General features: G+C 40.0%; 1 protein-coding gene across 1 annotated transcript; it reads left to right on the top strand.

The window, feature by feature from the left end:
• gda (guanine deaminase) lies at positions 1-13,941 on the top strand. Its single transcript, XM_034691553.1, is given in 21 exon segments — positions 1-131; positions 133-207; positions 929-1,017; positions 1,124-1,156; positions 1,158-1,290; positions 1,496-1,547; positions 1,550-1,586; positions 4,412-4,516; positions 8,995-9,022; positions 9,126-9,201; positions 9,204-9,232; positions 9,519-9,537; positions 9,540-9,608; positions 9,611-9,624; positions 9,702-9,799; positions 10,521-10,712; positions 12,543-12,576; positions 12,578-12,680; positions 12,978-13,096; positions 13,182-13,209; positions 13,299-13,941. Coding segments are annotated over 21 exon segments (1,473 nt in total). The 5' UTR covers positions 1-77; the 3' UTR covers positions 13,385-13,941.
• Positions 13,942-14,302: the final 361 nt, after the last annotated feature.

Below are 14,302 nucleotides of genomic sequence, written 5' to 3'. Positions count from 1 at the left end.
TCTCGGAGGATAAAAAACCCGTTGCGCTCAGTGCTGCAGGTATCTTAGTGCTCGACTCAAACTGGTGCAAAGGAGGGATGGCAGACTCTAACAGAACCAACAGCGAAATTTCGCATGTCTTCAGGGGAACGTTTCGTTCACTCGACCCCGCAGACGGCTTTGGAAATCCTGGAAGATGCGCTCCTCGGAGTGGATACAGAGGGGAAGGTTTGTCACATGCTTCTGTCAGATTTAGTGCAGCCATATCACAAAGAAAATAACCAAACTTTTACGGTTCTTGTCAACAAATCTGCCGTGTTTGCTTGTTAATTTGAGTTGTTAAATTATTGGGTACCCATATCAGTTATTTTCAAAGTTTGCACAAGAATTAAACGCTTTGGTCCAGAATATATATTTAATTCTCAGACAGAAAATATATCAGTCTGTTACATAATACAATAATTGTCTCCTACAGTGAGCTGTTGCTGAGCAACTTACTCAAATTCTGTCACACTCGGCTCTGAAACATAAAAAACATAATGACAGTCTGAAGTAGACTCTTAAGATTTAAAGGGGATCAAAATTCATCAAACATCAGTCTAGCGTCAATAGAACATAGTCTCCCATAATGTCAACACACATTGCAGTTATAAATAAGGAATTACAATATGTGGACATATTGTAATAATGAACAGGTTATTTAGGAGTTTGAAATATAACAGGAACACAGCAGTGAACGTGAACTGAACCAGTAACTTTTGTTGAATAGAAAGACCAAATATCACTCAGGATTTTTTCCCTCCATACCAGGATGTTCCTCTGGGGACGAAGTCCCAGCCTGTTATAAATGAAGTATCATGTTGTCTGTTCTCTCAGCCTCATCAAACAGTGTTTAAATGAAGATGTTTTTTATTATTCTAACTATACACTGACTTTCTACTGCCAACAGATTGCTTTCATTGGAAAAGGTCTAGAGCTAGACAAGCTGTCTCAGACCTTTGGATTTAGTGGGACTAACATTACTCAACTAGCTCCACAGTAAGTAAAGCATAAAACTGAGTTACCAGATTTAAAGCACTTTACAGTAGTATTTCAGAGTTTTAGCTCTTTGTCTTAACCATCTGTACCTGGCCCTGCACTGCAGTGAGTTCTTGATGCCAGGACTTGTTGACACACATCCATGCATCACAGTACAGCTATGCTGGAACTGCCCTGGACATGCCCCTACTGCAGTGGCTCAATACCTACACCTTCCCTGTGGAGTCACAGTTTAAAGATCTGGAATTTGCCAAAAACTACACTCAAGTTGTGGTGAGTTTGCTAAGAGTATGAAAATCTTTGTGTTTTTTGTGCAGCAGCCACAGGTTGTTGACACAACCTGAGTTGATGAAACCATAATGTAGTGAGGCCCCTCTATTGTCACAGCCTGTAGTCTAAGGAGAATGAGAATTATCTGGCCTGGTTAGACAACATATGTACGAATGTTAATCCTGTAATATGATCTTGTGCTTCAAAGAGCCGGACCCTGAGAAATGGTACAACCACTGCATGCTACCACGCCACCATACATATGATGCTTCCCTTCTGCTGGCACAGATTGCAAGTATGTCTGACACTCAAACACACAAAGCACATATTTTGACTTTTTTTTATTATTATCATTATTTTGTAGCATTCTTTTCAAGGGCTTCTTTTGTGTTTGTGTTATGGGAAACTGAGATGTGTACTGGTGGATATAATATATGTGAGTTTAAGAGAGTTGCATGCTACAAGAGTCTAGGTATGGGCCATTAAAAACTGGGCAATATCCAGCAGTCTTAAAGGCTTACATTATAGCAGTAGGTTATTGGTGGTTATTATTGAGGTTAGCAATTCATGTATACATAGATATGCAAAGGAATGGTGAATTAAATTAACTAAACCAAACTATGATTTAAATCCATGGTAACGTGAAAACAGCTGTTATCAGGAGTGCAGTGGTTGTATATGTGATAATGAGTCTAGATGTCTTATGTGAGCCATTTAGCCCTCCTAAATAATCACAGAATTGTGTCACTTTAAGCTGAAAGTATGGGACTATATTTTCTAATAGCAGAGCTCCTGTTTCATGTGGTACAGTCAACTGGGTCAACACACACTTATTTACTTCACCTGTACGCCTTATCTTCTTGTCGTGTTACGCAATCCTGAACACACAGGCAGGCAAACACTCACACAAACGTGTAATAATTCAATCACTCTACATTGAAACACTGGCTTTGGCAGCTTTACACAGTCGTTTTGTGTAATCAGGGTTGTTGAACTCTCACCTTTGTCCTGTTCTCAGCAGCAGATCCACTTTAAAGAACAATGCTGTTTGTCAATGGAAGCGTATATCTGTGCTTGTGTTTAAGAATTTACAGCAGATTTGTATTTAATTAATGTTTACATTCTTCTTATATCTTAATTCATATATTTCTACCATATATAAAATTATAAAATAAATATATATTGTTTCCAATGTATCCAATGTGGTTTATTGTGTTAGGCAGGATTCTTGTCTGGTCTAAAGTTCAAGCTCTCAGAGAAATCTGATAAGAGCACATTTTCTGCCTGGTTGATGAGGCTACAGTGGCACAAAGCTCTCTTACACTCTGACACACCATGTTAACCACCTGTAACACTAGGAGGCAGAAGCGTATACGATTTAAAGTAAACTGATAAAAACATGATTAATAAACAATAGTTATAACAATTGAAAACGAATCATGTCAACATAATTGTCAATATACCTTGCCTGCCATTGGATGTAACTCTGTGATGCACCTATGTGTTTTCACAAATTCCAGGCTGCTGTGTAGTTCATTAGTTCATACACTTCAGTGATAGTAACTTCAGGCATCATAGTCAAATATCAAGGCTCTGTTTGGCATCTAACCTCAAGTCCAGGACCCCTCCCCCACCCTCTCTTTATCACCTTCTCCTGGGCTGGAGCATGGAGGAAAGGATGGCATTACAATGCTGAAATAAAGTTATATCAATATTTAGTTTTTCTTACACTTGGACACCTGAAAAGAAAACTAATCCATCTTAATAGGCTTTGTGATATAGTCTAAAACATATGCATAAAGGCAAACAGGCAAGAGTTCTTATTCTGCAGTCAGGATTGCTGTGGTGTTGCAAACAGTCATAATCCGTATTTTCCAAGTCTGTGGATTGTCTCTGAAAAGGAAAAGTAGACCACAGTGAAACAAGTCAGAATGAAAAACTAATCTGTAATCTTGTGTAATTGTGGTGAAATCTCAGATTAGAGAAGGTTATTAGGCTTTTTAGGGATTTTATAAATTAGGTCAAAAACAAAGGAATTCTGTTTAATGAATTAATTAAGTTAAGACTGACCACAAGCTGTAATGAAATAATAGTTCCTCTAATTGGAGTTATTTGTTGGATAGTTTGTAATGCCTTCCAAAAGCAGGAAGAGTGCATATCTCTCTACATGGGTTACATTAAACCACTACATGAAAATACACCCGGCTCAAATCTTGCTAGATTGTAAAATTGTTGCTTGCAGTAGCCATTCTAAATTAATGGAATTAAATTAATATTACAAAATCTTTACTGGAAAAAACGTTCATTTCAGATTGACTCTAAGGCATCATATTGTAATCTCTGAACATTCAGCTCACTAACTCTCTGCTCTCTGGCTTTTAGACATCAGGGCCTTGCTCTTGGTCATAATTTCTATCACTCTGTGTTGTTTTGTTAAGCCATGAGGGTTGCACAACTTACCCTTCTGCAGGCTAAATAATTGCAAACACTTGTTCATGTTTTCATGACCGCAAACCAAATAGCACAAACTAGACTGTACATGAGCAGTAGTTGGTTTTGACCTTGAAGTGTGTGTGCTCGTAGATTTAAAGTGTAAGATATTTTCGCAGGGACGGCTATAAATATCTGGATGCACTTTTAGTCTGACATACACAAAGTCTGGTGAGGTAAAGTTCAACTAGACAGGCAGGTTTTATTGGGCTGGGTTTGAAATGCAGTCTTACATGCACACGTGTCATATGTAAGAACCGTGTGCAATGAATGGTTAACAGGCTTCTTCTTCACAGCAGGATTTAACTTTGACATGTGAAGGGCCTGAAATGCTGTAATACAACAGAACAAAGAGACAAAACACAAACGGGTAACGTGAAGATGTATGTTAAACCCAACCATTCACAAACACTAACGCTGATTCAGTGTAGAGTAATAACAATTGAACTTTTTTCTGTACAGAGAATCTGTAGAAAACATTTACTTTCATCTATAATGTTAATGAAATGTATTCATGTATACCAACAGAGCAAATGAAGTGCAGTTTGGTCTTAAAAAAGACAAATGACTTTCTAAAAACGATAACACATTAATGCATGTCCTCATCCCTCACTTATCTCTGTTTTTCTTTCAGATGACGTGGACAGCGTGCCTTGGTGGGTAAAGTCTGTATGGACAGGAATAATTCAGTGAAACATTACAAAGAAACCTGCCAGGAGTCTCAAGAGGAAACCTGTAGGTGAGTATCTGCATAATACTGTTCACCTAACAAATGTGTGAGGCTTTTGTGTACATGTTGTAGGCTTGTGCTCTAGTGTTCATCTTGTATAGATATATCTGGTGTGTTATTAAACAGGATATATTAAAGCTGGGGTTGGTAGTCAGATTTAGATACACTTTGTTATACTGGTTAAAATTATCTTTATGTCCCTATGGCAATCAATACATAATGTGTTCTTCAAAAGAGTTAAAGGGGACATATCACGCTTTTTTCATCAATATATATTGGTCTAAGAGGTCCCCAAAACATGTCTTTAAAGTTTATGCTCAAAAAAACACTTAGAAATCAGATTTTGGCATGCCTGAAAAGTCCTCTTCTTCATTCCTCATCAGAACACTCTGTTTTCCCTCTGACCACGCCCCCTCCGGAAGTGGATGTGCCTCGGCTCTCCAGCACGTTGATCTAATGTTGAAATGTTGGCTGAATATACACGGCTGCTCAGAGATCGCGTTACTTCAACCCTCTGAATCTGATCCTGACGGAGAGGCGCCTGTAGAAGGACCTTCCTGAACGGATTGGTCACAGATTTAGTGTTTCTTTTGTTTTATTTATCAGTATGTCGATGGTGTCTTGGTACACAGCTACAACATGTAGCTATTGTGGCTATGCTAACTAGCGCTAGCACTTATCCATGATAAATAAACATCATCCACTAGATCTCAAATCTGCAGACAGTGGGGAGTAAAAACCGACCTCTGCCAGAAAGGCAGCAGGACCTTTTATGAAGGATTGGTCACAGATTTAGTGTTTCTTGGTGTTTATTTGTCAGTATGTCTGACGTGTGGTCTTGGTACACAGCTACAAGCTACAGCTATAGCTATGTGGCTATGCTAATTAGCGCTAGCACTTATCCATGACAAATAAAAATCATCCACTATCTTCAAATCTGCAGACGTGGGGAGTAAAACCAACCTTTGTGTTTATTAAGACAGCCTACAACTAGCATGCCTCCCTCCTAAGCTCCTTGTTAGCACACATTTGTGCAGGGAATGAAAAACGGAGGAGGGATTCAGTATTATTTTATACAGTCTATGGGCTGAACAAGCTCCGAGCTCTGACTCCGTGACAGACCGGATATTGTTGTTACGTAACAAAAACACGGAAGTCTGAAACGGCTCGTTTCACACACATTTACAGAAAGGTGTAGAAATCAAAACAGGGGCAGAATGGATTTTTTTCATTCTCGGGGGGTTAGTAGACATGCCAGGGACACATATTCACGTAAAGAACCATTAAAAAGTCAATTTTGCATGATATGTCACCTTTAAAAAAAAGCCGCTATCTACAGCTGGAGTAAACCTGGGAAAACACCAACCAATCCCTGCCATCAGGAGCCAAATTATGAAACCAATCAAATCCCGTCCTACCGTTCTGTCCTCCTCCTGCACGTACATTTCACGTTTGTTTGTGTTTTTAACTTTCACTATGATAATGTTTGGTGTTTTCTTACCACTGATTGAGACCTGAGGAAATGCTACATTCAAATTCATGCTAGGTTTCTGTGGCTACCAACCCTAGCTTTAAGTGTGCCCTTAACAAATGTCACTCAGCTTTAATAAGAGTTCATTTAACGTGATGCTGGAGGTTGGTTTGATAAAAACAAGCAGATTAGAAGTAAAGCATAAAGTGAAAGATTCACTGAAGCAACTATTGAAGACAGTGATGTTAATATAGCACAACTAAACTCTGGATGACATTGGCACTGTATGAAGGAGTGCTTTAAGGCAGTATCTGTGTCATTTATGTATTATTGATAAATAACTGGTTTGAAATAACCTCAGAGTTGGGTTGTTTTCTTTCCAATGTACCAGCTAGAGTAAACACGGTGCTACGTTGGTGCCTTTATTGACCAAGTGTGGTCCACTGATCCACTGATTCTGGTTTCCTCTCCTGATTTATACTGAACAAAACTCAGGGTTCCCACGCATCCTGGAAAACCTGGAAAACAGTTGACCAGTTTTAGGGTAGGGTTAGGATTAGGGGTAGAGGGTGAGGGTTTGTGAATAGGGTTAGGGTTGTGATTAGGGTTAGGATTAGGGTTGTGATAGGGTTAGGGTTAGGATTAAGTTAGGGTTGGTGATAGGGTTAGGGTTCGGGTTGTGATTAGGGTTAGGGGTTCGGGTTGTGCTTAGGGTTCAGGGTTATGATGAGGGGTTAGGGTTAGGGTTGTGAGAAGGGTTGGGTGAGGGTTTAGGGTTTAGATTAGGGTTAGGGTTTGTGATTAGGGGTTAGGGTTGTGGTTCAGGGGTTAGGGTTGTGATTAGGTTAGGGTTAGGGTGTGATCAAGGGTTAGGGTAGATGAGGTTAGGGTATGGTTGTGAGAAGGTTAGGGTTAGGGTATGATAGGGTCCTTATGATTAGGGTTCGGACTAGGGGTTAGGGTTAGGATTAGGTAGGCTTCGGGTTAGGGTTAGGGTTGTGATTTAGGGTTAGGGTTAGGTGTTAGGGTTCGGGTTAAGATTAGGGTTCGGAGTAGGGTTGAGGGCTTAGGATTAGGCATTAGGGTTATGATTACGGGTAGGAGTAGGGTTAGGGTTTATTAGGGTAGGATAGGGTTAGGATTTAGGGTTAGGGTTAGGGTTATGATGAGGGTTAGGTTAGGGTTAAGATTAGGGTAGGAGTCGGGTAGGATTAGGGTTAGAAACCCGAACCTAAACTTAACCAACAGAACCAGAACCGAACTCATGCAAACATGAACCAGAACCAACCCAAGCAAACCCAACCAGAACTGAACCAGACCCGAACCAGAACCAAACCAGAACCGTACTAGAGCCGAACCCAAACAGAGCCCGATCCAGAACCGAGCCAGAATCGTACCAGAACTGAACCAGAACCGAACCAGAACCATACCAGAACCGTACCAGAACCGAACCGGAACCGAATCAGAACAGAACCAGAACAGAACCGAACCAGAACCGTACCAGAACCGTACCAGAACCGAACCGAATTCAAGCAAACACACGCAGAACCAGAACCAGAACCAACTCAAGCAAACAGAACCAGAACCAACTCAAGCAACAGAACCAGAACCAAACTTGAGCAAACAGAAGCAGAACCAGAACCAAACTCAAGCAAACAGAACCAGAACCAAACTCAAGCAAACAGAAGCAAGCAGAACCAGAACCAAACTTAAGCAAACAGAAACCAGAACCAAACTCAAGCAAACAGAAACCAGAACCAAACTCAAGCAAACAGAAATGCATGCCGCCATGCTGACCATCAAACAAAGTTCTGCTGTGAGCAGAGCTGGGGCTGAGCACTGTGAGAGCTAAGCAGCCAAAGGAAAAAACTGGGAGCTGGCTCTCTTCTTTGATGCGAGCCGGCTCTTATGATTCACTATAAAGCATCGGCTCTCAGAGCTGCCAGCTTTTGATCATGACACATCACTAATGTGCTTAATCTGTGTTACAATTATGAGGGGGTCCTTGGACAATTGTCTCACCTGTAAGGGGTCCCTGGCTCCAAAAAGTTTGAGAACCCCTGGTGTAGCTAGTAGGAGTGCAAACTCCCGATAGTGAAAAACAAACGGAACAAACAGAGTGAACAGCTGCACAGAAACTCAACGTGTAGACATCGCTGATCATAAAAGACATCGCCATGCAGGAAGACAGTTTACATTTTTTTTTTAAACCTCTGAGAGATCTTCAAATACAGAGTGCGTCTTTACACCGGTGTGATTTTTTTTCAGAGTTTACAGTACTCAAGTAAAAAACGTGACATTTACTTTGTTTTAGATCGACCACTTAGCATGATGAATATCATGATTAAGCAGATATGTTTGAGTTGAGTGAGTTGAGAAACATTTGTGGCCATTTTGTCATTTCAGTTCTATTAGGTCATTAATGCACTGATCCTCTGATCATTATTATTATTTAATTATTTATTTCCAGTAAGGCAGCTTCCTGATTCCTTTGCTGGTTCTTTTGTTTTTTTTCTAACTCATTTTCTATTTTTTGAGGAAAAGAGGAAGCTGAGATGAGAGTTGCCCATCATTGTTACTTGGTTGCACTAATAAAGTGAAGTGCTGTACAGCTGTGGTTGCATTATTCTATTATCAATTTGCCATAATTTTTAAGTATGTAAGAGATGATTTCATTGATAGCCATAGACTACATGTCTTCAATGTAGACTTCCACTGAGAGGAACATATTAGACTATTAAGGAACTAAATTAGGAACTAAATTTAGGACTGTCATACAGCTTGATCATCAATGAAAATGTCCTGGAAATGTCCTGGAAATGATCTCTGGAAAAGAGTGGGAACCCTGAAATCATAAATGTCTTATGAAGACTAACTTTGTTGATAAGAGTGACAACATATCTGTTTATACAAAGATAGCACCACACTCCCCTGCAGCTGTAGGGACGTTTTAGTATTTTCTAAAGGGTTAATGTGTCTGCCTGTAAGACTTATAGTTACTCTTTGTTCCTTCAAGGTTCATTGCAGAGCTCTTGAACAAAAAGGTAACATATAATCATAAATAAACTGAACAATTCAATTATATCAGAAGCAGATAAAGTTTGATCTGAGTCTTCATCACATGCTGATTCTCTTCTTCTTCTCTAGTACCCTCGGGTGAAACCAGTGTGACTCCACGTGTTTGCTCCATCCTGCACAGGAGCCTTATTAGGACAGCTGGGAGCGTCGCTAAGAATAACACCCTGCACATACAGGTGAGCTTGCTGTGACAACCAAACCAGGCCATGTCCACAGGGGACTGTTGTCATAGAGGCCTCAAAGAATTTTACTTGTGGGGGTTTTGGAAGAATGAGATACGTACACACAATGCAATTTTTGAAGGTTGGATTCTGTCTGAAATGAAGACCATACATTACATAATGGAGTTTAATGTTGGTAATCCTTTAATTTCACAACTCAGGCTCTGTCTACATGCTTCTCTTAATAGTTTGCCAACAACAATTGAACCTCTAATATACTGTGATGTGTGTTTATTTCCAGAGTCACATCAGTGAAAACGTGGGGAAGTGAAGCTTGTAAAGGAGCTGTTTCCTGAATCAGACTCTTACACACACATCTACCACAAATACAACTGCTTACTGACAAGGTGAGGAAGACACACTCACATCTGTCCGTCTATATTAAAGATGAAAATGGTTGTAATTTGTGTTGATTAAATCACAGACAGTGATGGCCCATGGCTGCTACCTCACCGATGAAGAGTTGACTTTGTTTAGAGAAACAGGAGCCTCTGTGTCCCATTGTCCCAACTCCAACATTTCGTAAGTTTCACATAGTTTCTTAAGACTGAAGGATGACTTTGTGTGATGAATTACACCAGGGGTTCCCAAACTTTTCAGCCCGTGACCCCCAAAATATAGGTGCCAAAGACTCACGACCCCCACTGTCCCTCAAATTGATGTCGCTTCATTTAGCTGGTCTGCAGAAAATTAGCCGTCCTATTGAGCATGTGGCTGTGTTTCCTGTGCTGTTATGACTTAACCTGCTGCTACTGATGCTTTTGATAATTCACTGTTCACTAACCCTAAACTTAGGAGTCATCTGGAAAAGAAAGGCAAAAAAACTCATTACATTGTCTATTTTTAAGGTTGTATTCAAGGTTAGCTACTATTTTTATATACATTTCTATATAACGGGTAAAATGTGCTACTTTTATATAACTTTAAAAGATAAAAAAACATTCTGGACGACATCTCACGACCCCCCCATTTGTGTCTCGCGACCCCCCCAGGCGGTCCTGACCCCTACTTTGGGAACCCCTGAATTACACCACTGAGAGTTTACATTCTAAAGAAGTATTACACAACATAACACTGTACATCCTTGAATGCAAAGGTTTCTAACATTAACATTAGCTATTCATGTGATGATTTGTTTGTTGCAGAATGATATAGAATTTGTTGAAACTTGCAAAGACAATATGTAGTAAATGTGATAATATTTCATTGTATTCTTTTCCTCTCTCCCTCTTTGTCTGCCCAGGCTGTGCAGTGGAATTCTAAACGTCCGAAACGTCTTGAATCAAAAAGTGAAATTGGGACTGGGAACAGGTGGGAGCACATTTCACTTTAAGTATTGCCAGACTGCTTTAGACAAAGTGTCTTACACTGTTATGAGCAGTAAAATATTCTTGATGATTTGGATACTTAAACATGAAAAGAATCGATCTTTACAGCAGAAATAAACATGTTTACAACCTGGTACAAAAGACGAGTGTAGTCTGGATAGCTCATTTCTCGATCGGCTCACACTGTGAGAGGGGTGATCTAACACAGCAATTTCGAAGATATGAGATCACGAGTCTTCCAATGAGAGGCACAGCTGACTGCAGGAACACTGTAGCTGTTGGCTAGGAGGCTCAAACTCCGCCTCTTACGTCACACTGGCTCCACAGCAGCAATATGGCTGCCGCCGCGATTGGCCTCAGGACAGCTCTTCAGAAACAGATGGGTGACGTCACGGATACTACGTCCATAATTTATACAGTCTATGAGTCCTACCATCATTATTCTCTGTAGCTACATATGATATACTCTCGGTCAGAGCTTTACAAAATGAGCAGCAGAAGTGAACAGGTGACAGCCCCAGCACTCCTCTTTGATCATGACAGGGAAATAGAGGAGGGTGTGTCTGAAGATGAAGACCATCTTGTGGTCAATTCTGAGTCTGATGATTCTGATTATGAACCAAATGAGGAAACAGATATTCATATTCCTCCAAGCAGACATTCACCTCAAAAATGGGGAAATACAGCAATCTTCATCCCCAAATATACGTCAGGCAAAACTGTCTGCAGAAAACATTATAAAGACAGAGCCAGGATAGCAGTGACTCGTGTAACAGACATCAAGTCAGCTTTGAGCTGGTCATGGTCAGGATAATGGTAAAATGGACTTGTACTCATGTATCTCTTCTCTAGTCTTCTGACCACTCAAAGCTCTTTTACACTACTCATCACATTTACCCATTCACTCACTGATGGTAGAGGCTGCTATAGTAAGGGACCATCAGTGTTCATCTCATTCATACACATTCACACACACCAATGACAACAGTGGGAGTAGTTTGGGGATTAGTTTTTTGCTCAAGGACACTTCAGCATTTGACTGTAGGAGCTAGGATCGAATAGAGACAAGCTGGCAGGCATTGGGACAGTGAGGGACAAGTGGGTAGAGCAACTTCCACTACTCTATAACCCAGGCCCTAATGTCACAGTGGATGAAAGGCTAGAGGCATTCAGAGGTTCCTTCCACTTTGACAATATATGCCTTCCAAACCAGCTAAATACAACATAAACACGCTGGGCAGCATGGGACAGAAGAGGTGTCTCGTGTTAATTTACCAACATTAGTTCATAAAGAAAAAAAAAAAATCAAAATTTAAAATACAATAAACAAACATCTATGTCATTTAAAACTATTGTATTTATATTTAGGTCTTTTCAAATGTAAATTTAAAAAGCTTTACCGTGATTTTTCATGAAAACGAGTGAGTTATCCTCATGGAACCATGATCGGTGAGAAATAAAGAACACAATTGCACTAAATATTGATTTAAATGGTTAGTAATGGAGTTCATAATGAGATTAAAAAATGTTTATTGGGATTTTTTTGGGTTCTGACACTTTGGGGATAATTAAATGTGCCCTGGGTCAAGTTGACTCAGGAACATTATTGCAGCTGTCCCAAAGAAACAAACATAACAGGAGGGTTAAATAGTGTGAGCAAGTTGTTATACATTATCTGGTTTTTCAGCAGTCAGTCATTTCATTGTTTTAGTGGATGTAGTGTGCAGAGAGATTAGCATGCAGGGCAGCTGACTGTCAGCTGATTCACTGTTAAAGGGTTTTGATGGTTTCAAAGTTTAAACGGAAGCTTAAAAAGGTTTCACTTTGGCCTCCATCTAAAAGTGTAAACAGACATTCACCTTTTTATATCACACCTAAATGTGTCTGTATGCATATCGGTATTCATTGGCTCATCTTTTCTGTGTTCAGCGTGGCAGAGGATATTCAGCCTCCATGCTGGATGCTGTGAGAGGAAGCTCTGGACTCGTCCAAAGTATTGACCATCCAGGACCCAGAACACGACACCCTCACCTTTGAGGAGTGTTCAGACTGGCCACACTGGGAGGCAAGCCAAGGTAAATCCCTCACAAACCATGCTGTCACAGAAACACCAGTACCCATATGTGAAAGTTAGAATAAAAACGTCAAGACTTTTGCCTCCTCGTAAGTCTTAATCCACCAGAGAGAGTCGGTCTTTTCAGGCTGAAACATCTTGTCCCAATTTAAGATCCTCTGTATGAGAGCGCGACAGCAAAAATGCCTGATTCACTACACCAGATGCGGCAGGAGGATATTTTTAGTGATGACCAAGTGCAATTTTGCACCATGGAGGAGAACACAACAGCTTCCTTTATGACATGCTTTTACTGCAGCCTTATCCATGGACGACCAGACAGGGAACTTTGAAGTGGGCAAAGACTTTGACGCTCTGAGAGTAAATGTAGCTGCTCCAGATGAACCCATTGACCTGATCCAGTGTGATGGACCAAAGGTTTGTAGAACAGATCTTTCTTAGATTACTGGCGTGCATTAATTAAATTACATTTTAATACTAATCTTTTTTTTTTTTAATCTAGATTCTTTTGGAGAAGTTCCTGAATTTGGGTGAGTTTGGGTTATTACCTCCCAGCTTCCAGACTCCATTGTGCCACAATGTGTACTCTAAATTCACTTCATTTTTCCCCTCTTTGCAGGTGATGATCGAAACATAGTGGAGGTGTTTGTTGCTGGAAGAAAGGTGGTGCCATTCACAGAGAAGACAAAAGAGGAGACACTTTGATCTTCAACACACTTCTACTTGCCTAGAATGAACTGGGAAAGCCATCTGAAGGAGGACCTTCAGAAGTGAAACACATCAAGATACTAAATATGTGCAGCATATAATCAGCTGGAAACACGTGATTGCTGCATGTATTTTGCTGCATACACACTTCTCATTTGATCCTGAGACAGATGAGTAGAACATGAATCATTGTCATAAAAACAATAACTTTACAGCCGATCCAGAGGATTTTTTTCTAATTAGGTTCAGGGAGCTTGAGGCAACACTATGGTCAGGTGTGCTCATATCACATCTTCTCAAGTCTCCATGCTTGGTAATAGGATTTTACATAAACACAAGGGACTTGCTGTGAACCTTTCACTTTGACTGTTAATTATTGCAGATAGTTAGTTTGTTGCATATCTGACATCAGAACTGGCTAAAACAGAACCTTTGTATTCTCTTTGTACATTGTTGTAGATTTTATAATTGTATTTACTCTATTTCTCCCTTTAGACAACCTAAATTACAAAAATGTAAAAATGCTGGTACAATAAAAGTACAGTAGACTCTGAGCTGAAGTGTACACCACTTATTTTCCATACTATGTCTGTATCGCACTGTGTTGTCCTCATGAATTTGAAACGGAACCTTTATCCATTAATTTAAATTCCATATGAATAGGACCTTGTGCTGTAAAGTGGCTCAGTGTAGCTGGGCAGCCTGACCTTTTGATTGGTCTATAATCTCAGTTTCATTCATTGTATATAGCTACAATTGTTTTATGATCAGAAGACTTCAGTTTTGCACATGACCCCGTTTGGTTTTAGCACGCCAAATGACAAAGGCACATATCCAGCAGTGATTGCTTAAGTTTCACTTTACTGGTTTAGATTTTCATTCTTAAACATCAGATTTTAAAAAGTTACTATTTTC

The sequence above is a fragment of the Notolabrus celidotus genome, chromosome 9 (genome assembly GCF_009762535.1).
Source record: "Notolabrus celidotus isolate fNotCel1 chromosome 9, fNotCel1.pri, whole genome shotgun sequence".
NCBI lineage: Eukaryota > Metazoa > Chordata > Actinopteri > Labriformes > Labridae > Notolabrus > Notolabrus celidotus.
Note: the sequence above shows the minus strand (reverse complement) of the source record. Positions and strands in the feature narration are given on the sequence as shown.